The sequence below is a fragment of the Carlito syrichta genome, unplaced genomic scaffold (assembly GCF_000164805.1).
Source record: "Carlito syrichta isolate Samal-C Ts95f unplaced genomic scaffold, Tarsius_syrichta-2.0.1 Scaffold93672, whole genome shotgun sequence".
NCBI lineage: Eukaryota > Metazoa > Chordata > Mammalia > Primates > Tarsiidae > Carlito > Carlito syrichta.
In genome coordinates this window covers 316,280-340,275 of record NW_007037768.1, presented here as the reverse complement: position 1 = coordinate 340,275, position 23,996 = coordinate 316,280, and the positions used below count along the sequence as shown (strand labels likewise).

The window sequence follows — 23,996 nt, the reverse complement described above, 5'->3', positions numbered from 1 at the left end:
CAGCCTATAATCCCAGCACTTTGGGCAACTAAATAAGTTCTCTTCCAGGTCTAAAATTCTGAGAACATCTTTCACCGAATTAGGAATTCAATTTCCTGAAATTCTCTAAATCTGAGATTTCTTTGAAGAACTGTTTTCCTTCCATCTTAGTTGTAAAGCTATTTGACATTACCTGGTCAAATTCGTTATCCAATTCTTCTAGTGGCTTTCTAATTTCCGCGATCTTCTCACGTTAAAAAAAAAAAGAGTATAAAGCAAAGGTTGTAATGAATGATGTGTGGAAATGACACAGCAAATGATTTTTAGAAAAGAACACATTTATGGTTTTTTTTAAGTTTGATATTTAGCAGAAGCTGGGCTCCTCCCAGCTTAGGGATTGGTGCCAATCTCTAAAACCAAGGTTAAATCAAATCAACAAATGTTATTGGCCACATCCTATGTTAGTGCCCTTTGAACTAGGCACTGTGTTGCCTGGATACAAGTAGTAGCAATGTTTACCCTCAGGCAGTTTATAGGTGAATTGGGGGATGTACCATCTCCACCCATTTTTTACCAAGTTTGTTCATCATCAACCCCAGAATTGTGTGGTTTAATTATTTAGAGAGGAACTATGCTGTGATCATCACATTTTATTTGGTGTCCTAGTTTTATTTATAGAGTGAACACTTAGACAACTGGGATAGAATCAGTCTCAGAGTAAAATTCAGTTATTCACATAGAGACTACAGAAAGCGTCGTGGGATTAGAGGCTCAATAGTATGCCAAAAAACACCCCAAGCCCACCTCGAAGTCCTTTCTGCAGCTTAAAGTTCTTTTCGATACAATTTGTTCCGATTTTCTTTTTTTCTTCTCTCTCTCTTTGACAGGGTCTCTCTCTGTTGCCCAGGCTACGGTGCAGTGGTTCACTGCAGCCTTGACTATCTGGGCTCAAGCAATTCTCCTGCCTCAGCCTCCTGAGTAGCTGGGACTATACAGGTGCATGGCATCACACCCAGTTAGTTATTTTTTATTTTTTGTAGAGACAGGGTCATGCTATGTTAGCCAGGCTGGTCTCAAATTCCTGGCCTCAAGCGATCCTCCTGCTTTGGCCTCCCAAAGTGCTAGGATTACAGGTAAGAGCCACCATGCTCGTAAAAAGCAGTTTTGCTTTTTAAAAAATAATTTTAACAATTTTCCCTCCTTCCTCTTTCATGCCTTTCTTAGTCACTCCTCTTGTTTCTGAGGAATAAATGAGCTAATACATGTGATATCATTATAACTGTAGTAACTTATTTCTCCTTTACTTTTCTGACACTCTATTTGCTGTTCCTATATCTATTTCTAACAATCATCACTTTCGCCTTCACCAGAGTAAAACTACAACCATTCCTACTAACTTTGCTTCTGTAACAATTGTTAATATATGCAAAGTGTCATATTTATATATATTAGTGTTTTTGTTCATATGGAGAATTTTCCATCAGCTTGTAGGTTTATTGAGGACAAAAATTGTGTCATTTTTTGAAAACACATTTGTTGTGGTATAATTTACACGCAGTAAAACTCATCTTTTAAATATATATTCTATTTTCTATTCCTATAGTAGTGCCTTTTTCAGAGTGTTACATAATGGAAACACAAAGTAGGTATGTAGTCTTCTGAGTCTGACTTCTTTCACTTAGCATAATGCGTTTGAGATTCATTCATGTTGGGGGTCAATCTGAAATTTGTTTCTTTTTATTGCTGAGTAGTATTTCATCATATATATGTACCACAGTTTAACCACATAGCAACTGTTGGATATTTGGGTTGATTCTATCTAGTTTCTAAACTTGTGCCTGATTTTTTATTATTTTAAATGTGTATTCAAAGCTGCATGTCTCAACATAATTCCCATACATATGTGTGATACCTTCCTCTTTTGTATTATACCAAGCCCCCTCACTTAAAAAAAAATCTGACCTTAGCCGGGCTTGGTGGCTCAGCCTGTAATCCTGCGCCTTTGGGAGGCTGAGGTGAGTGGATTGCCTGAGCCCGCGGGTTCGAAACCCGCCTGGGCAGCGAGACCTCATCTCTACAATAAATCAAAAAATCAGCTGGGCGTGGTAGCACATGCCTGTAATTCCGGCTACTCGGAAGGCTGAGGCGGAAGGATCGCCAGAGCCCAGCAGGTCGAGGCTGCAGTGGCTGGGAGCAGCCACTGCACTCTAGTCTGGGTGACCAAGTGAGACTCCAACTCAAAAAAAAAAAAATTTCGCCTTTATTTATCTGTGTATTCCTCTAACTTTGTCCTCAGTCTTGATATTTATCCCTCCCTATGCCCACCTCCTGCTGAAATCCACGTTACTGCAATGCTCACAGTTGACTTATGGAGGAAATTTTCTAAAGCAGACTATTTCTTGGCCTTTGTCTTCTTACCTTTTTTTGTAGTTCGCAATTTCCAAAGCCCAAGGATAGTGAAAAAAAAAACAACTTTTCAATTCACACAAAAGGAGATTTTGATTCAAAATACTGTACTATATTATAGTTAAAAGCAATTTTTCCCCCAGAGGATAAATGCTCATGAATCTGCAAATGACTTTTAATATGTGAGTGGTCTAAATAAATAATAACTTCCTACAATAGAAAGGATATTTCTCATTGACTTCTTCCGACATCCACTTAATTTAAACTCTTGGGCTTGAGTTAAAGCAGAGACTTACAATTTCAGTAAAAAGACATAGACACAGTTTTTGTTTATTTGTTTTTCTTTTTTGAGGGACTTCTCTTCAAAGGCTGACTTACAGAAGAGCAGAAACACTATCAGCCAGGACTCTGAAATCTAACTTGTATCCAAAGTTGATCTCTACCTTTTAACTCTAATAGTTTATGACTACTAAGAAAATGGAAAATTAAATCTTTCTCTGAAAAGGGTCTCTAAGAAATGTAAGGCCGGGCTCAGTGGCTCAGCCTATTCCACGCCTTTGGGAGGCTGAGGTGAGTGGATTGCCTGAGCCCGCGGGTTCGAGACCCGCCTGGGCAGGCGAGACCTCATCTCTACAATAAATCAAAAAATTAGCTGGGCATGGTAGTGCGTGCCTGTAGTTCCAGCTACGTGGAAGGCTGAGGTGGAAGGATCGCCGGAGCCCAGCAGGTCGAGGCTGCAGAGGCCAGGAGCGGCCACTGCACTCCAGTCTGGGCGACAGAGTGAGACTCCAACTCAAAAAAAAAAAGAAATGTAAGAAGGCAAAACATCAGGAAAACTGTGGAGTCTGTGAAAATCAACACAAGAACTCTTCATGAAGGCATCAAGGACAAACAGGTGAATCTTCTGTGTTCTAAAAGTTTCCTGAATGTTTTTCTCTGTACTGTTAGATGTGAGCATGCAAGACCTTTAAGATACTCATTCTTATCTTAAGGTGGCATCACGATAGAAAGCTGTCATATTTGTCTCACATTTGTATCTAGGGTAGAATAGAAAGTCTAGGCTTTTGTGTCATCAGAGAAAAGAAATATTGCTACCTAGGAGGAAGTTGCTCAGAAGAGTCCACCAGGGAGCACTCCTCCCTGTGACAGAGAGGGGTCTTATTATGGCCTGCTAAACAACAGAAGGGGTAGGAAGAAGGGGGCAGAAGTTTCCAACTTCCCCCCTCCCCGCAATCAAGCCTCCAGCTTACCTTGATGATTACCCCCTCGTCAGGGTCAAGGTTCTGGTCCTCCAGACTTTGAATGTGACCCTCCAGGGATATCAACTCATTTAATAAGCTGCAAACAGATCAAGAGATATAGTAAGTCTTTTGTTTTAAGAAAAATCACCCAATAGAGGAGATTTTTTTTTTTCAAAAATGAAACGACATTCCTATATAAAAGGATGCTTGGGTAGTGGTTGTATTGGAATGGTAAGTCACAAATGAAATTCAAGCAAAAATCACCTTAAGTAATCTAGGTAATATTAAAGAGATGTTAGGTCTAACTAGATACAGGAGTCAGAAATTAAAAGGATTAAAATGTTAGTTTATAAAATTTCTAGGAAAAAACAGACAATCTTTGGGACCTAGGACTAGGCTACGAGTTCTTAGACTTGACACCAATTGCACAGTCTGTAAAAGGGAAAATTGATAATTGGACATAATCAAAATTAAACATTTTATTTGGCCAAAAACCCTGTTAAAGAGATGAAAAGACAAATTACACACTGGGAAAAATATTTGCATATCACATATCTGACAAAGGTCTTGTATCTAGAATATGTCAAAATATCTCAAAAGTCAACATTAAAAAAAGCTACCCCTTTAGAAAATGAGCAAAAGTCATGCATAAACCTTACAAAGAGGCTATGTGGATGGCAAATAAACACACAAAAAAGATGATCAGCACTGATTAGTCATTAGAGAAATGTAAATGAAAACTACAATGAGATATCACTATGCACTTACCAGAAGGGCAAAAATGAAATAGTGACAACAGTAAGTCCTAGTGAGGATGCAGAGAGACTGGGCCACTCATACATTGGTGGTGGTAATGTAAAATATTACAGCCAGTCTGGAAAATAGTTCGGCAGTCCCTTGGACAGTTATCCCAGTGAAGTAAAGACTTATTTCACACAGTATATGCAAATTCAAAGTATCTTTACTTATAATAGCCCCCCATTTAAAACTACACACTTGTTCTTTTGCAGATGAATGACTAAACAAACTGTGCATATTCCTGTCATGGAATTCCACTCAGGAATGAAAAGGAAGGAACTGTCAATACATGCAACAACTTGGAGGAACCTTAGAAAAATGGGTTGAGCGAAAAAAAGCTAGTCTCAAAAGGACACACTGCAAGATTCCAGTTATGAAACATTCATGAAATAACATAGTTCTAGGGATATAAAATGAATTTGTGGTTGTCAGGGGTTAGGTATGAGTGGGAGAGAATGGGTATGGCTATAAAAGGTAACACAAGCGAGTCTTATGCAATTGTTCAGTGGAGGATCTTGATTGTCGTGGTGATGCAAAGCTACACATACGATAAAATCACATAGATCTAGATACACACCAATGAATGCATGTATAACTGGTGAAGTCTGGATAAGCTCTGTTGATTGCACCAATGTCAATTTCTCAGTTGTGATAGGGACTAAAGTTGGGCAAGATGCTACCATTCGTGGAGGCTGAGGGTAGGGGTGCATGGTACTTCCGTGTGTGTGTGTGTGTGTGTGTGTGTGTGTGTGTGTGTGTGTGTGTGTTTAAACCTCCTATGAATCTATAATTATTTCTTTTTTTTTTTTGAGTTGGAGTCTCACTCTGTCATCCAGACTGGAGTGCAGTGGCCGCTCTCCGCCACTGCAGTCTCGATCTGCTGGGCTCTGGAGATCCTTCCGCCTCATCCTTCCAAGTAGCTGGAACTACAGGTGCATGCTACCACGCCCGGTTAATTTTTTATTTTATTGTAGAGATGAGGTCTCGCCAAGTTGCCCAGGCGGGTCTCGAACCCGCGGGCTCAGGCAATCCACTCACCTCAGGCTCCCAAAGTGCTGGGATTACAGGATGAGCCACCAAGTCTGGCTTATAATTATTTCAAAATTAAAATGGAAGCATAGGTAAGGAGGGTTGTAGGAGAAAATAGAGGGGAAATTAACAAAGAGGATAAAAGTAACTAGTTCCATATTTACCATCTAGCTTCTGGCCTTCAGATTTCTGGGCCAAAATATCTTATAATATTAATTCAGAAAATATTTGTTCAGCATTTACTATGTGCCAGGTATTATTCTGAGTACTGATTATTACAATAAAGAACAATGCAAGCAAGGTCTTTGCCCTTTTGGAGATTACAATGCAATGTGGCAGGCAGACAAATTCATAAAAAATTAGAATGTTCTTAGCATTTTGGATACTTGTGGCTCCCAACCAAAATACAGTAACAGCAATTGGATTTAGCCTTCCATCTCAAACAATTTTAAAAATTGAAAGAATATATGAGACAACGGTTTTCAAACGTTGAACAACAGGCAGTGCAGGACAATGATCCCTCAGAGATGGGAAACAAATGAGATGAGCTTTATAATTTAGCTTACTACCTGGAGAGAGTTTCCAGACTTCAAGTCAGAGAAGGAAGATTCAGGAGAAGCCTGGTGGTCTCTACGAGTTGAGAAAATGAAGTTAGATGTTCAGGCAGGCCACAGAGTTCAGATCTGCATGGCAGAGTGCCTGAGAGGAGAGAGCTATGTAGAGTAAGAGATCCAGAGATCTTCCCATTTGAGAAGATCCCGCTTAAATCTTCAGCTGAGGTACTGAATAGCACATGTGTGATGAACTACTTGACATGGGAAGAAAATCCCCAGATTAGAGTGGGCAGAACAATCTCTAAAGATCATACAATGCTGAGAATGATTAATGTTCCTATCGGCCAGAGTGGGAAAAGTTTGTAATATACAAGTCATCAGGTAGAATACTTAAAAAGTATTGCTTCAGTGGTGGAGGCATATTAATCCTGGACTAAAGGCTGCTTTGAACCTCCTTACAACAAAGGTCCCTTGAAAGCAAGCCTCAAAAGGATCAAACTGGGCTGGGTATGGTGGCTCATGCATGTAATCTAAGCACTTTGGGAGGCCAAGGCAGAAGGATCACTTGAGGCTAGGAGTTTGATACTAGCCTGGACAACATAGTGAGTCCTTGTCCCTACAACAAGTAAAAAAATTATACAGTCATGGTGGCATGCACCTGCAGTCCTAGTTACTTAGGAAGCTGAGACAGGAGCATTACTTGAGCCCAGGAGTTTGAGGTTACAGTGAGCTATGATCACATGACTGTACTCCTGTCTGGGTAACAGGGTGAGATTCTGTCTCTTAAAATGGTGGCGAGTGGGGCAGATATCAAGCCACTTCTAAGTAATTTAGCTGTGTTCCAGAACAAAGCTCAAGATTTAAGTATACACACACACACACACACACACACACACACACGCCTCAAGACTATTCAAAACCAAACAAGATACAATTCACAATGTCAAGCATTTGATAAAGAATTACAGGACATAGCTGGGCTCAGTGGCTAGCCTGTAATCCCGCGCCTTTGGGAGGCTGAGGTGAGTGGATTGCCTGAGCCTGTGGGTTCGAGACCCGCCTGGGCAGGCGAGACCTCATCTCTACAATAAAATCAAAAAATTAGCCAGGCGTGGTAGTGTGCGCCTGTAATCTGGCTACTCGGAAGGCTGAGGCAGAAGCATTGCCGGAGCCCAGCTGGTGGAGGCTGCGGTGGCTGGGAGCGGCCACTGCACTCCAGTCTGGGTGACAGAGTGAGACTCCAACTGAAAAAAAAAAAAAAAAAAGAATTACAGGACAAGCAAGGAAGCAGAAAACTACAATCTGTAAGAAGGTAATAAAACCAATCAGAAGAGACAGTTTTAGAAATGACAGATGATAGAATTATAGATAAGGTTATTTTTAAAGTTATTATACCTATATTTTACTGTCCAAGAAGATAGAGAAAAACATGGGTACATTTAAAAGCGATACAAAAGAGATCCAAGTTAAACTTCTACAGGTGCATACTATTATGTATGAGATGAAAAATACATTGAAAGGGATTAATAACATATTAGATATTGCAGAACAAAAAAATTCATGAACCTAAAGACATAGTGATAGAAACTATTCAAAATGAAACACAGAGAGAAGACTCAGAAAGAAAAGTCCAGAACATCAGTGAGTTACGGGCTATGGAACAATCTAAAGTGGTTTGATAAACACTTGCCAGACATGTAATTAAAGTCCTTGATAGAGAGAAGAGGGAAACAGAAAAAAATATTTAAGGAAATAATGGCTGAAAATTTCAAAATTTGATAAAAACTCTAAACATACAAAGCCATGAGGTACAACAGAACTTAAAAAAAAATTAAGACAGCTACATGAGAGCTATCATAATCAGAGTGATACAAATTAATGATAAAGAAAGAAATCTTGAAAATAACTGGGGATAGAACAAGGAACACTTTATTTATAGTAAAATAAACCTAAGAATGACAGTCAACTTTGGTCAAGCTTGATGACTTACACCTGTAATCCCAGCACTTTAGGAGGCCAAGGAGGAAGGATTGCTTGAGCCCAGGAGTTTGAGACAACATGGGTAACATAACAAGACCTTGTCTCTACAAAAATTTTTTTAAAAAATTAGCTTGGCATGGTGGCATGAGCCTGTAGTATCAGCTACTTGAGAGGCTGAGGCGGAAGAATCACCCAAACCCAGGAGGTCAAGGCTATGGTGTGTCTTGATTTTGCCACTGCACTCTAGCCTGGGTGACAGAGTGAGACTCTGACTCAAAACAACACAAAACAAAAAACAAATAAGAAAAAAAAACAGCCAATTTCTTGTCAGACATAATACAAGCCAGAATTCAGCAACATCTTTAAAGTACTATAAAAGAAGACAGTGCAAACCAAATGCCCAACCAAGTTATCTTTACAAAGTGAAGGCTTTTTCAGACATAAAAAGCTATATGAACACATCACCAGGAGAAATGCATTACAGAAAACAGTTTTTAAAAACCCTTCAACAGAAGGGACATAATGCTACATGAACAACTGTATCTACACAAAAGTATGAAAAGCACTGGTAATAGTAAATGGACATATAAATAAACACTTTTTTTTCTAATTTTAAAAATCATTTAAATCAAGAGTTGACTGTTAACCCTTTCCCCATTTGCTCCAAGAATATTCTCCAGCAGTGCTTGTGGCTACTGCATTTACTCTGAAATAATTCACGGATTACAGTCCTAATCTTGCCCTCAAAGTTTGCCATGAAGTATCTCACTTTTATTATTATTTTCACATCGCTCTAGTATATCAATAATCTTTGGAAACAAATGGCATCATTCTATTTATACCATTCTGTTTTTAGTAATGGTATTTCCACTTACAAAATATAATAACTCTCTTCTTCTTCACTTTTTTTTTTTTTTTTGGTAATTCTCATTAGGATTAGAGACAAGTTATGTTTAAAAATAACCCCAAAAATCATTTTTATATTTTATCATCACACTGGAAACCAGTAGAATTTGTTTCAGCCTCAAAGAGCATGTTTATGTAAAATTAAATTAATGCATCAGTGAGCTGCACTTTTTTTTTCTAAATGGGAAATGGGTTAAAGAAAAGAAATAATAACAATATATCATGAGCTTATAACTAATACAGAAGTAAGACATATGAAAACAACAGTGCAAAGACCAGAAGAAAAGATATGGAAGTATAAAATACATAAGCAGTAAAATATTACATGAGGTTTGCTGGTGATAAGTTTAAGAAAAAATAGGATTAAGATGGTCAACGAGAAGGAGTTAGAGTGAGTTTCTCCCATGAAGTGAACCAAAATACAGAGAGTGCCTCAGCACTCAGAGAGGAATGAGACAAGTAGCCAAATAGCCAAAGCAATCATAAGCAAAAAGAACAAAACTGGAGGCATCACATTACCTGACTTAAAATTATACTACAAGATTATAGTAACCAAAACAACATGGCGCTGTTATAAGATCAGACACTTGGACCAATGGAACAGAACAGAGACTCCAGAAATAAACCCTAATGCCTCCAACAAAGCAGATAAAAACATGCACTAGGGAAAGGATACTCTATTTAACAAATAGTGCTGGGAAAACTGGATCGCTATATGCAGAAAAATAAAACTCGATCCCTGTCTCTTATCATATACTAAAATTAACTCAAGATGGATTAAAGACTTAAATATCAGACCTGAAGTCATAAAAATCCTAGAAAAAGCTGGGTGCCGTGTCTCAGGCCTGTAATCCCAGCACTTTGGGAGGCCAGGGTGAGGGGATTGCCTGAGCCCACGGGTTCAAGAACAGCCTGGGCAACTTGGTGAGACCTCCTGTCTACAATAAATCAAAAAATTAGCCAGGCATGGTAGCATGTGCCTGTAGTTCCGGCTACGTGGAAGGCTAAGGCAGAAGGATTGCCAGAATTCATCAGGTCAATGCTGGGGTGACCGTAAATATGCCACTGCACTCCAGCCTGGGTGACAGAGTGAGACTCCAACTCAAAAAAAAAAAAAAAAAATTCTAGAAGAAAACCTAGGAAAAACACTTCTGGACATTGACCTAGGAAAAGAATTTATGGCTAAAATACCAAAAGCAAATGCAGCAAAAACTCAAATAAATAAGCTGAACTTAATTAAACTAAAAAGCTTCTGAATGGCAAAAGAAATAATCAAACGAGTAAGTAAACAACCAACAGAATGGGAGAAGATATTCACAAGCTATACAACTGACAAAAAACTAATATTCAGAATCTGCAAAGAACTCAAATCAACAAGAAAAAAACAAATAACCCCATTAAAAAGTAGGTAAATGACATAGGCAGACATCTCTCAAAACAAAATATGCCAATATTCAATAATAACCTTGGATGTAAATGGATTAAGTTCCCTACTTAAAAGATTGACTGAATGGATTTTAAAAACAACAAAACTATATACTGCCTAAAAGAAACTCATTTCACTGTAAAGATACATATAGACTAAAAGTGAGAGAATGGAAAAAATATTTCATGCAAATTGTAATTAAAAGCAAGCAGAGCCGGGCTCGGTGGCTCAGCCTGTAGTCCCGTGCCTTTGGGAGGCTGAGGTGAATGGATTGCCTGAGCCCACAAGTTCGAGATCCGCCTGGGCAGCGAGACCTCATCTCTACAATAAATCAAAAAATCAGCCGGGCATGGTAGCGCATGCCTGTAGTTCCAACTACTTGGAAGGCCGAGGTGGAAGGATCGCCGGAGCTCAGCAGGTCGAGGCCGCGGTGGCCGGGAGCAGCCACTGCACTCCAGTTTGGGCGACAGAGTGAGACTCCAACTCAAAAAAAAAAAAAAAAAAAAAAAGCAAGCAGGGGTAGCTGTACGTATATTAGCTAAAAAATACTGAGTCAAAAATTGTAAAAAAAAAGGACAAAAGAGGGCATTATAACGATAAAAGGACCAATTCAACAAGAGAATAAAATAATTTTAAACATATATGCATTCAACACTGGAGCACCCAGATATATAAAGCAAATATTATTAGATCTAAAGGGAGAGATAGATTCTAATACAATGATAGTTGGGGACTTCAACACCAGACTCTCAGCATTGGACAGGTCGTCTAGGGAAAAAAAAAAAAAAATCAACAAAGAAACATTAAATTTAAACTGCACTTTAGACTAAATGAACCTAATAGACATATAGAGATCATTTAATCCAGCAACTTCAGGGTACATATTCTTCTCATCAGCACATGGAACATTTTGCAGTATAGACCATAAGTTAGGTCACAATTCAAGTCTCAACACATTTTAAATGATTGAAATCACATCAAGTATCTTCTCAGACCACAATGGAATAAAACTATAAACCAATACCAAGAGGAACTTTGAAAACTATACAAATGCATGGAAATTAAACACTCTCCTGTGTGACCTCCATTGGATCAAAGAATAAATTAAAAAGGAAATTTAAACATTTCTTGAAACAAAGGAAAATTGAAACCAACCCTACCCAAATCAATGCTAAGAGGGAAGTTTACAACAATAAACATCAAATAAAAAAAAAAAGGAGAAAGAGTTCAAATAAACAATCCAAAGGCAGTTCATGAAACTAGAAAAACAAGAACAAACCAAATCCATAATGAATAAATAAACAAGCAACTCAGTTTTTTAAATGGGCAAAATATATAAGCAGATATTTTACCCAAGATATACATACAGCAAACAAGTACATAAAAAGATACTGAAAACCATTAGTTATCAGCTAAATGCAAATTGGAAATCATAATAGGACACCATCATACACCTATTAAAATGGTTACAGCCATTTGATACCATTTGACAGTTTCTTATAAATATAAATATATGCATACTATACTATTCAACATTGTCATTCCTGGTTGTTTACCCAAGGAAAATAAAAGTGTATGCTCACATAAAAACCTATACAAAAATGTTTATGGAAATCTTATTCATAATTGCCAAAAATCCTAAATGTTCTTCAATTGGAGAATGGATAAAATGTGGTATAATTATATAAAGGAATACTAGTCAGCAACAAAAATAAGCAAAGTACTGCTACATGCAATAGCATAGATGACTCTAATGCATGATACTAAGAGAAAGAAGACAGACTCAAAAGACATACTATATGACTCCATTTATGTGACATTCTGGAAAGGGCAAAATGATATGAATAGAGAACAGGTCAGTGGTTGACAGCAGTTTGGCCTGGGGAGAATGGTTAACTGCAGAAGGGCATGGGGGATTTTGGAAGTGATAAAGGTGTTCTGTTTCTTCACTGTGGTAGCTACACTACTGTATGCATTTTTCAAAACTTGCAGAATTGTATTCTAAGAAGCCTAATTTTACTGTATGTAAATTCTACTTTGATTTTTAAAAATCTAATGTATAGGGTTTGAATCAATAAAACCACAGAATCCTTTCTAAAAGAAATATTATTAATGCTTTGGAAGACAAAAGGACCTATTCTGAATAGGATGGTCAAAAAAAGGCCTCTGTGAAAAGATATTTGACTGAAAGGTAAGGAAATCACTAGGAGAAGAGTAGTCCTGCAGGAGGAAATAGTGTGGAATGTGGCATAAAGCTCAGAAGGCCAGAAGTATGTATTTAAAAGTATTGCTTTTGTTTATTAATTGTTTATTATGTACTAAGCCCTGTTAACTTCTTTACATATGGAATTTTATTGAATTCCCACAATACACCAATGAGGTGGTTGTTATTAGTTTGTTTTTACAGAAGAAGAAACTCAAGCCTTAAAAGGATTAATTTATCCAAGAAAAGTCAGCGTCAGGAATTCAATCTTGGTCCCTTTGACTCCAAAGCCCATTCTCTTCATACTTGTGAATAGATAAATAACAATCAATTTTATGTTGTTTGTTTCATCTTAAAACTTTTAAAAATTAAATTCAGAGACACATTAGCAATATACTGTACAATTTTTCCCCTGACCTGCTGGTTGACTTAGACAATACTGAGTAAACTCCAAAGGTCACTAGAGACCTGAAGATCTCCCTTTGATAACTACTAACACAGATTCAAAGATAGAATATATGAGATATATCCTTGAGAGAAGAGAACAAAGATACAGAAAATTTTGATTTAAGCTTTGAGATTCTGTGACATTGACCTCTAATCATAAAACTTCTTATTCTAAAGACTTTATCACCTTAAATCCAGAGTTTCTGACTTTTTAAAGTTACAGAACTTTCAACTACTTTGTAACAAACTCCAGCATCCTACAATTACCTCTTCACTGTGTTTTCTGTTACATTTATTTTTTGCATAAGATTGTTAATTTTCTCCTTCCAGTCTTTGTGATCAGCTTCAAGTTCCTTCACTTGAAGTCTAGTGTTTATATTCAAGTGGTTTAGCTTGAGGAACATGGTCTCCAGATACCTGCAGAAATGATGATGATCAATTTCAAGGCAGAAAATGGAAAACATCTCACATACCCTCTTTCTTTGAATAACAAGTTCATCTGTTTGGTCACTTCTTATCACCAAAATGGTCAGGTGGGCGCATAGGCCTCAAGAAAAGAAGTTTGGGCTTTTATTGGGATATCTGTTTTAACAGATTTTTAAGAGGCTGGATAAAACAAAGCATATTGTATGCTTAGTTAAAAATATATTTATTTTTAATTCCCTTGTATGGAAGAAATGTTAAATACTGATATTAAGATAGTGGTGACATCATGATGGAAGAAGAGAGGTATACCACAGGGAAAGGACCCACAAGAGCTTAACAAAATATACTTTTATGGTTTTTATATCTAGAAAACTATAAGAGAGTGTTGAGACATGTATTAATTCTAGGCTTCAAAGAAAAGTTTGCAAAGAGAACCCCATGCTCTGTCTAGACCCCAGGAATGTCTTCACTCTTCATTCTTGCTAGATCGTGTATGTAGTTACCTGTGCACATGAATGGCTCAAGACATGTATGGGTTTTACATCTTCCAGGTTTTCCCTATGTTCTCTGCTTACATTTCATTTTCCCTTCCACACAGTATTACTAAATGCTCTCTCTTGTATGTGTCAAGGCTTACAATTCAAAGATGCAATTCTCTGAAAACCGCAAAGATGTGGATACTTGAGGGTCCTCACGGACAATATCTGTTTCTTGCTCGTCTTGTTTACTCTGCAGGTCCTGGTCAAGTTCAGCCTCCAGTCCCAACAGATCCTAATAAAGATAATGCAGGAAGCAAAGCAGAACAAAAAGGTTATCACAAGATGTGGTGCTTCCTCTAGCCCTATTCAGTCCTCCTTCTTTGAGGGCAAGCTCATGGTTCTCTCTGAGACTGGAACCTTCCAATGCATTTGTAAGCTAAACAGACACGCCCTTCTCCGTTTACAGAGGAAGCTGAAACAGACAGAACATCAGTGCCCACATGCACAGCTCTTTTCAGTGCTGATGAATGGTGGAATTCCATCTGACCGTAGACTCTAAAACTCTACTCAAGTAAGATGACCGTCCTGGACTCTTTAAAAAAAAAAAAATCAATGCCATGGAAAAGAAAGGTGGTAGGATTATTCTATATTAAGAGAGTAGCCAGGCTCGGTGGCTCAGCCTGTAATCCTGCGACTTTGGGAGGCTGAGGTGAGTGGATTGTATGAGCCCATGGGTTCGAGACCCGCCTGGGCAGGCAAGACTCATCTCTACAATAAATCAAAAAAACTAGCCGGCATGGTAGCGCTTGCCTGTAGTTTCAGCTACTTGGAAGGCTGAGGAGGAAGAATTGCCAGAGCCCAGCAGGTCCAGTCTGGGCCTGGGTGACAGTGAGACTCCAACTCAAAAAAAAAAAGAGAGTCTAAAGGGATACAAGAGCTGAATGCTTTGCATAGATCTTGTTTGGATGTTGGTTTAAAAGACATGGCTGTAAAAGACATTGGGGGACAACTGAAGAAATTAGTGTTTTGAGGGAACTGAAGATATCATATTATTGCTAATTTTCCCAGATGTGATAACAGCATTTTGGTCATGTAGAAGAAAGTGTTTATTTTTAGAGTTGCTTTCTGAAGAAAAAAGGGAAGTGTCATGCTGTCTTTGACCTACTTTTAAATGGTTCAGAAAATTCCATCTATTTTTGTACATAAAGATAAAACCAATGTGATAAATGTTAAAGATTTTAAGATCTAGATGTAGAAATGTGTATGATTATTGTGTAATTCTAAGTTCTCTTTTTATTTTTATTATTTTATGTCAAAGATTTTTTTTGGGGGGGAAGCCTACTCTATGAGTTTGATAGTAAAATTTACTTTTTGTTTCTTTATTCTTTGCTTTGTTCTAAATAAATATTCAAGGCATTTTCTGGTACTTCAATTCTACACATGCAAAAATTGACAATGATTTATTTTTTAACACTTTTCTTCTTTCGTAACGAACTATATTGTAAATGTTTCTTCTGTCCGTTGAAGAAGTTTGATCTGAACTTTCTGTGTTTCAGCAGGAATATTTTAAGCTGGAAGGAGAAAAGTTTGGAGTAGGGAGAATAGATCAGTCTCTGAAATGTCTGTATAAACTACCAGTCAAGTCAATAGGAATAACCAACTTCCACATAATTATTTACAAGTTGCCATCATGTGCATTATTTTTTTTCCTTCTCTTGATGTACTTGAGGAGGTAAAAGGCAGATAGGCCATTTATATTTATGATTTACCCAAGGTCATAGAGTATATAGGTGTTAAATGGTGGTCCAAAAAAGATATGCCTGTGGCCTAATATAGTACTAGGACCCTGGGCTTACTATCTTATTTGGAAAAACAGTCTTTGCAAATGCAATTAAGTTAAGGTTCTGGAGAAAAGATCATCGTGGATTAGCTGAATGGGTCCTAAATCCAATGTCAAATATCCTTTTGAGAGACAGAAGACACCAACACAGAGGAGAAGACTATGTGGAAATAGAGGTGGGACTGGAGTTATGCATCCACAAGTCAACAAAGGCCTGGACACCCAGAAGATTGAAGGGGAAGGATTCTCTTAGAGGCTGAATTAAGGGTAAACAGATGAATTCTACTGGAAGACAATCTACAAGGAAGGAGTGATTTTACATGTGGTGATTTTCTCAAAGATGAAAAATGTGACAGTTATTTCATAAATTCCCAATGATATTAACAACATTTAATAGACTTTACAAATTTTATGTTTATTTATTTTGCATAGAAAGACTAGAAAGTCCCTCGTGTTGTAACAGGAACATCTAGTCAGAACAATGCCGTTCCCTGCCTGCTCCCTCCTGGGTTCAAGTTTTGAAGTTCTGCACCTATTAGAAGGAAACCCTCAGACATTTCTTTGCCGCTTTGAGATATAAGATATAAAATTCCTCTCTTCACCCATCATGACATTTAAATGTCTCCCTTACCCATTTTTTAATGTCTACCTTGTGAAAGAAGTCAGTCTGAGGGTTTTCAGATACAATGTCATCCTCATCATCTGATTTGTCCACGACGTGGTCCATGTTGGTAATTTCCATTAGCAAACTGCAAGGCACACAATCCAAACAGAGGCTGTTATTATGACTTAGGGCCAGAGCTTTAGGCCTGCCCTACACATTTCTAAAGGAAGAACACTAAAATCTTTCCCAGCCCCAAGGAGCACCTGCTGTCCTTGTACTGAGATCTTTCTGTGTGGATAATGCCTCACATAGTATACTGCACAAAACAGAAATAGAAGGGTTAGATAAATAATAGTTGGCTGAATCCAATTTAATAGTGAGATGCCAAATTCTAAAGTGATTGTAGCTGTTTGTATATGTATGTATAAATGTGTGTGCAAAACAGACAAACAAATACATAAATTAATATCCAGGTTAAAAAGTAGATTTTAAAGCATTATATGATTCAAACTCATGGGCGGAGAGGAGTAAGTCTGTAATCCCCAGCTGTCATCCCCACAATGTTTCCTACTTTCTTCTTTATTTCTTCACAGAGATTCTATGAATAAATAAGCAGATATGTTTATGTAGATGCACGTGATATATATGTGTGTGTATATACACACACATACACACAGTATATAGTTTATGAGATGATTTTATACACTCTATTCTGTACTTTGTATTCCTTTTTTTAACTTTTAAGTTTTTTATTTTAAAATTGTGGATTACAATTCAGGGTCAGGCATACAAATATTCATTATGCAGTTACCCTTGCTGATGAGGTGTGCACCCCGCTTCCCCAGGCAGATTCCCACTACTGCCAATCCCCCCCACCATAGTTTCCCTCTACTGTCAATCCTTTTCTTATAGTATTATGATAGTTGTTCAAGGTCTACCTATGAGTGAGAACATGTGATACTCAGTTCTTTGTTTCTGTGAAAGATCACTCAGTATTATAGACTCTAAGTCCATCCAGGTTGCTGTGAAGTTCATGATTTTGTTCTTCTTTATGGCTGCATAATATTCCATTGTGTATATGTACCTATATTCCTTTTTTAACAACATATCTTAGAGTCCATTTCATACTAGTACATGCAATGCTGCCTCATTTTTAAATGACTATATGATAGTCCACTGTGGGGTTGCATAATAGTATTTAATAAGCTTTTTTATTAAAGGATACATAGAATATTTCCAGTCATTTGCTACTACAATGCTGGAATGAATATTATTACACATCTATATGCTGTTGTTGTTGTGTATTATATAAATACATCTATTAGATTACCCTAAAAGTAGAATTGCTAGGCCAATAGATATACGAGGGGAGACCCCCAAAGACCTGGAATTATCGCTTGGAAGGTGGGTCCCTTGTAGAATAGGCTTCCCCTGCTAGGTAAGTATTCTAGAAACCCATCGGCGTCAGTGTACCAGCTAGCCTTGCTGAGAGAGGCTGCATTCAATTTCAGTGAATTATTTTTTGGAGATTCTTTCAATGTGTTTGCCTATTTCTTGATGGGTGATTTATGAGTGCACCTGTCCATACTGTACTGAGTGTTCAGCAGTTTTTGACCAAAAGCAGCATGCCCTCTATGCCCCCAACCTCCCTATTCACCTGATCTTGCCCTGGGCAACATTTTTTTTCCCCCTGGATGAAAAAGTCCTCAAAGGGAGATGTTTTACCTATGTGGAAAAGGTGAAACAAAAAATAGTGGAAGCACTAAAAAATCATCAAAATCGATGAGTTCAAACACTTTTGAGCAGTGGAAAAGGCATCTTAATAGGTGTATTGCATCAAACAGAGAGTTCTTTGAAGACGTCTGAAGTTTAAGCATGTACGAATAGACATAAAATTTTTTATAAATTCCAGTTTTATGAGGAGTCCCATATGTGTGTGTGTGTGTGTGTGTGTGTGTGTGTGTGTGTGTGTGTGTGTATGTGTGTGTATTCTGAATTTTTACTTTTTACCAATATATACCTTAACATGATAAGAGTGCCTGTTTTCCTGCTCCTTTCTAAAATCATGTTTTATTAAAATTTTTGATCCTTGCCAATCTGGTATGTTTACACTGGTATCTTATTATAGTCTCATTTTACGTGTGAGGTTCAACATCTTTGCCTTCATGTATAAAGCTTATTTTTATTTCCTTTTCTGTAATAATTGTGTTGCTATTATTTGTCCATTCTTTATTAGATTGTTATTTTGCTGGAGTGCATATGTGTACTCTGTCTCTTTTATACTTTTGAGCACATCACTGTACATTCGTGATGTAGGTCTATAGCAGTAGTTCCCAGTGTGTGGGGCTTGAACCCTGCGGTTGGAGGTGGGGGAGGGGGAATCATTCCATACCTACCATGCATAGGAAGAAATCCTGGAATCTGTATACATTTCTATAGACTGAATAAATACCGCTTATATGAATAAATACTGTTCAATGTTTCCAGTGCCCATGCTACTATCTTCAATGAATTATAAATGAATTTTTTAAAAGTCTCTGATATCATAATAGTTTTCTTGACATATGAGGAGTTCTTAGAAAATTTTTTTTTTTGTTTTTTGTTTTTGAGTCGGAGTCTCACTCTGTCGCCCAGACTGGCGTGCAGTGGTCACTCCCGGCCACCGCAGACTTGACCTGCTGGGCTCCAGTGATCCTTTCACCTCAGCCTTCCAAGTAGCTGGAACTACAGGCGAGCGCTACCACACCCGGCTAATTTTTGATTTATTGTAGAGATGAGGTCTCACTAAAATTTTTTTTTTGAGTTGAGGTCTTACTTTGTCACCAAAGCTGGAGTGCAGTGAAACAATAATGGCTCACTGCATTCTTGAACTCCTGGGTTCAGGTAATCCTTCTGCCTTAACCTCCTAAGTAGCTGGGATTGCAGGCGTGTGCCACCATGCCCAGGCAATTTTTTTTTTTTTGTAGAGATGAAATCTTGCTATGTTGTCCAGGCTTATCTTGAACTCCTGGGCTCAAGCAATTCCCTCAGCTCTACCTCCCAAAGTGCTGGGATTACAGGCATGAGCCACCACACACTGTTGGAAGGTCTTTTAAATTAAAAGTATTTTTTCTATTCAAGAAGATTGTTAATCATGGGCCTATATTAGTACACACATTTATCAAGTACTAATGAATTTATCCATGTACTTGTTTACACTCTCTCTGCTTCGGAAAATACTTAAAATTGTTTATGTCTTTAGCAGGTGAAGATAATGAACAACATATTTTTCCCAAATTGAGATTAGAGTCTTGACCACTTCTTTTTGACTGGTTTCTGCTTAGTTTGTGATGGTAGGTTCCTTTAACATTTCATAAGGCCTACTACAGTAAATATTCATGAGATTGAAATTAGATAAAAGGAAGAATGTCAGCCTGGATCCCGTACTTAGAAATCTCATCATTTGCATCCCACTGGCCCAGGGAAGTATGCAGTTAGGACCCCAGAAACTGCTTCTGTGAGCTCAGTCCTGACTTACTTTTGCGTCGCACCTTCAGTGGCACTGAGATTTTGGAGAAGGCTGTTGGTTTGATCAGTCAACTGTTCCTTCCACTCTGTCTTCGTCTGTGGAGACATCTCATCATTTGGTTAGGTGGGTGTGAGAGTCATTTCCTCAGCACTGCAAAGACAAATGGCAACAAGAGGGATTCTAATGGCAGGAATGGCAACTACATTCTTTCAGCTGATAGTGGGGTGATTTATTTGGGGGGCTAGGGCATGGCCTTAAACCCTCCCCTTCCAAACTGGCTGTTTATTGTAAGGGACCCCCAAAGCAAACTCTTGGGTTTCTCTGCTCAAACATATATGGGAAAGACTGGTGTGGCTGTCCCCAAGGACACAACTCAAGCGAGGCTGTTTGAGCTGTAAATTTGCATTTTGAATCCTTGAATGAATTTCTATAAAGAAATACACACGAGCGAGCCTGGAGGGATGGAAATCTTAATTTGCATAACCACTTTCTGATTATTTAATAACACGTATATTATAAAACATAAAAAGGTGAAAGAAGCAAATAAAATCACTGGTACTCCAGGGATAACCAGAGATAACCCCAGAGATATTCCAACTTAACCACTGTTAATATTTTGGCATATTATATTTCTGTTTCTAAATTTAATTTTTTTTAATCTTTTCCCATTGTTGGCAACTAGACTATTTCTAACTTAAAAAAAAAGAATATTCTTTTTTAGTAGTTTTCAGCACATTGCTAATTATTTAAGATATTTCTTTAGAAATGGAATGACTGGGTCAAGGTGCATACAGATGTTTAAGGACTTAGAAAAATACTCCCAAGTTGCTTCCCTAAAGGTTTAACCAATATACATGGCCACCAGCTGTGTGTGAGGATGGGCATTTTCAGTTCAGCCTGATAGGTCAGTGCTGGCTGCAGAGAAGTAAATTGTTAGGGTACTTAAGTAGTGATAGTAACTAAGAGGGAAGGAAACAGGAGACGGTAGAGAGGGGTGAGATGGGCTCCAGAAGCTCATATGAAAAGCTGTAGACAAAGGGTAGACACAAAACCTAACTCTTAGTTATTGGCAGAAATCAAAGAGTGTTTACCCAGAGCCAAACAGGAAGAAACATTCTCCTCTGTATGCTCCAGGGAGTGATAGCAGTAGGTTAGCCTGGAACCAGAGGGTGGCCTGGCTCCCAGCACCCTGAGAGACAGAATCCCAGAGGGACAGTGGACAATGGGAAAAGAAGTGACAGAAGAGATTTCTCTGCAAGGTTGACTTATGAAAGAGATTAGAAACAGGGAGAAAGGACTAGGGAGGAGGAAAGTGCTGAAAGAGATAGAACCCTTTGGGCAACCAAGGGCCTGGTGAATCATTTTGTGGCAAAACTGAACTTTGTCCTTGACCTGTGTAGGGATTCACTGTGAACATGATGCAGAAGGGGGACCCCTGTGAAAGAGAAGCATCAGGAAAGGGCTAGAACTTTTGATGTGCAATGGCACCATCCTTTTTAACTTTGAAAGTGACACAGAAGAATAAACCTTTGATCTGCTACAGGAAGGTCACTGTGACCTTCCTGGTCCATCACAGCTCCTGTCTGGAAAATTGTGTCTATTTCCTGAAGGTGTTAAACATTACTAAGGCAACCACAAGCTCTGACAGATGAATTGACACTGAGCTCTGCCTCGTTTAGTGCCTTTCTTGTCCCAAAAATTAGAATACTGTATAAGCAATAGGATTTCCCTATTTTAATAATTATCTGATATCTTGATGGCTTCCCCAAAAGTGATTCAAAAGAAAACCTGGTTCTTTCAATTCAGGCACCTACCCAAATTCTCCATACATTTTCCCACATTTCAAATAATGATTAGAAGCTTAAGATGGTTATGTTTGTGTAGCTCCTAACAGATTACAAAGTGCTTTTCCCATATTTTTCTCATTCAGTTCCCACAACAACCTGATAAGGAAGGTATTATCCCTATTTTTTTGTATGCGTTGACCACACAAAAAATGGGGGATGATGTGATCTACTTACAATCATATAACTGGTTAACTAGCAAAAGTCAGAACTCAGAGCTTCCATGTCCTCATAGCCCCTTGCAAGGGATTTGCCCTATCTCCCACCTCCGAAGGTGATCTAGACCAGGGCTCTCCAATAGAACTTTCTATGATGATGAAAATATTCTCTACACTGATCAACATGGTAGCCACTAGCTACATGTGTCTACTGGCACTTGAAATGGGGCTAATGCAAGGAATTCAATTTATGCCCATGATTGCCTAATACTACCACAATGGCTAACTCCTAATTTTCTAGAGCAAGGGATCATGAAACTACGACCTGCAGGCCAAGTTCAGCTTGCCACTTGCTTCTAGAAGTAACGGTCTATTGGAACCATACCCATTCCTTTAAGTATTGTCTATGACTGCTTTTGCACTGAAATGGCAGAGTTGAATGATTGCAACTATTTGGCATACAAAGGCTAAAATATTTACTATGTTGCCTTTTACAGAAGATTGCCAATATGTCTTCTAGACTATCACCTTCTTGTATGATGCTGGGTGTTTGCTACACTTCATCAGTTGACTACAGCTAATAAGAATTTACATTTTGGAGGGTCAGGCTGAGTTCATATCCTAGCATCAACACTTAACAGCTGGGCATAATCTTTCTGTTCTTGGCCTCACTTTTTTCATCTGAATGGGGCTAACACCAGTACTACTAACATTATTAGAGTTGTGAGAAATAAGTTAAATAATCCTTCTTGTGTTTAACATAAGTAAATAGCAAACACTTGTTAGTTAATATTATCTATCTGCTAATACAAAAGCAGTAGAAATAGGAGAAAATTGGTAAGGTTTCTTTAAATTTAAATAACACAGTAATAATAATAATAGCCAGGCTTGGTGGCTCAGCCTGTAATTCCGTGTCTTGGGAGGCCGAGGTGAGTGGATTGCCTGAGCCCGCGGATTCGAGACCTGCCCGGGCAATTTGGCGAGACCTCATCGCCACAATAAATCAAAAAAATCAGCCGGGCGTGGTAGCGCGCACCTGTAGTTCCAGCTACTTGGAAGGCTGAGGCGGAAGGATCGCCGGAGCCCAGCAGGTCGAGGCTGCAGTGGCCAGGAGCAGCCACTGCACTCCAGTTTGGGCGACAGAGTGAGACTCCAACTGAAAAAAATAACTAAATAACTAAATAATAATAATAATAATAATACTTACACACATCCGGCACTTTCAGTTAATAAAGTACTTTCACTAAATTGTTTCACTTGATACTCACAACTACCCTGTGGCCAGGAAACCATGTCAGATCTTATCACTTCTATTTTTTTAGATGAAGAAACTGAGATTTAGAGATGATCTATGATTTGTCCAAAATTTTGTTGCTAGAAAATTTCAGAATCAAAATTGAAACCTGAGAATTTTTTTTTAAATTGGAATCTCACTCCATCGCCCAAGCTGGAGTGCAGTGGCACACTCACAGCCACCCCAGTGACTTGCTGGGACCCAGCAATCCTTCTGGCTCAGCCTTCCAAGTAGCTGAAACTACAAGTGCGTGCTACCATGCCTGGCTAATTTTTTATTTATTGAAGAGACAAGGTCTTGCCAAGTTGCTCAGGCAGGTCTCACACTCGTGGGCTCAGACAATCCACTAGCCTTGGCCTCCCAAAGTGCTGGGATTACAGGCTGAGCCACCAAACCTGGCCCCAATATATTTTAATGGGTTAACAGCCTTCTCACTTCAAAAACAATCCTTTGTTTTTTCTTTTTTTCTCACTCTATCATCCAGGCTAGAATGCATGATTCACTATATCCTTGATCCCCTGGACTCAGGTGATTTCTCTGACTCTGCCTTCTCAGTAGCTGAGACTATAGGTGCGCACTACCATGCCCGCTAATTTTTTATTTTTGTAGAGATGAGGTCTCACTATTTTGCCTAGGCTGGTCTTGAAATCCTGGGCTTAAGCAATCCTCCCACCTTGGCCTCTCGAGGTGCTGGAATTACAGGCATGAACCACTATGCCTGACCAAAAAAACGAAATCATCTTTTGAACCTGACCTTTGACCAGTTAGTTACATAGTGTAGGTGTCTATTACTCCAAGTGTGGTCTGCAGACCAGCAGTGTCAGCATACCTTGGGAGCTTGCTAAACAAGCAGAATCTCAGGCCCACCTCAGGC

General features: G+C 38.4%; 1 protein-coding gene across 1 annotated transcript in view; it reads right to left on the bottom strand.

The window, feature by feature from the left end:
• Window positions 1–19,966, bottom strand: part of SMCO2 (single-pass membrane protein with coiled-coil domains 2) — a 28,784-nt gene extending 8,818 nt beyond the window's left edge. Inside the window, 5 exon segments of the mRNA XM_021713871.1 lie at window positions 3,636–3,723; window positions 13,237–13,386; window positions 14,033–14,166; window positions 16,364–16,463; window positions 19,836–19,966. Coding sequence (XP_021569546.1) covers window positions 3,636–3,723; window positions 13,237–13,386; window positions 14,033–14,166; window positions 16,364–16,463; window positions 19,836–19,966 — 603 coding nt within the window.
• Window positions 19,967–23,996: the final 4,030 nt, after the last annotated feature.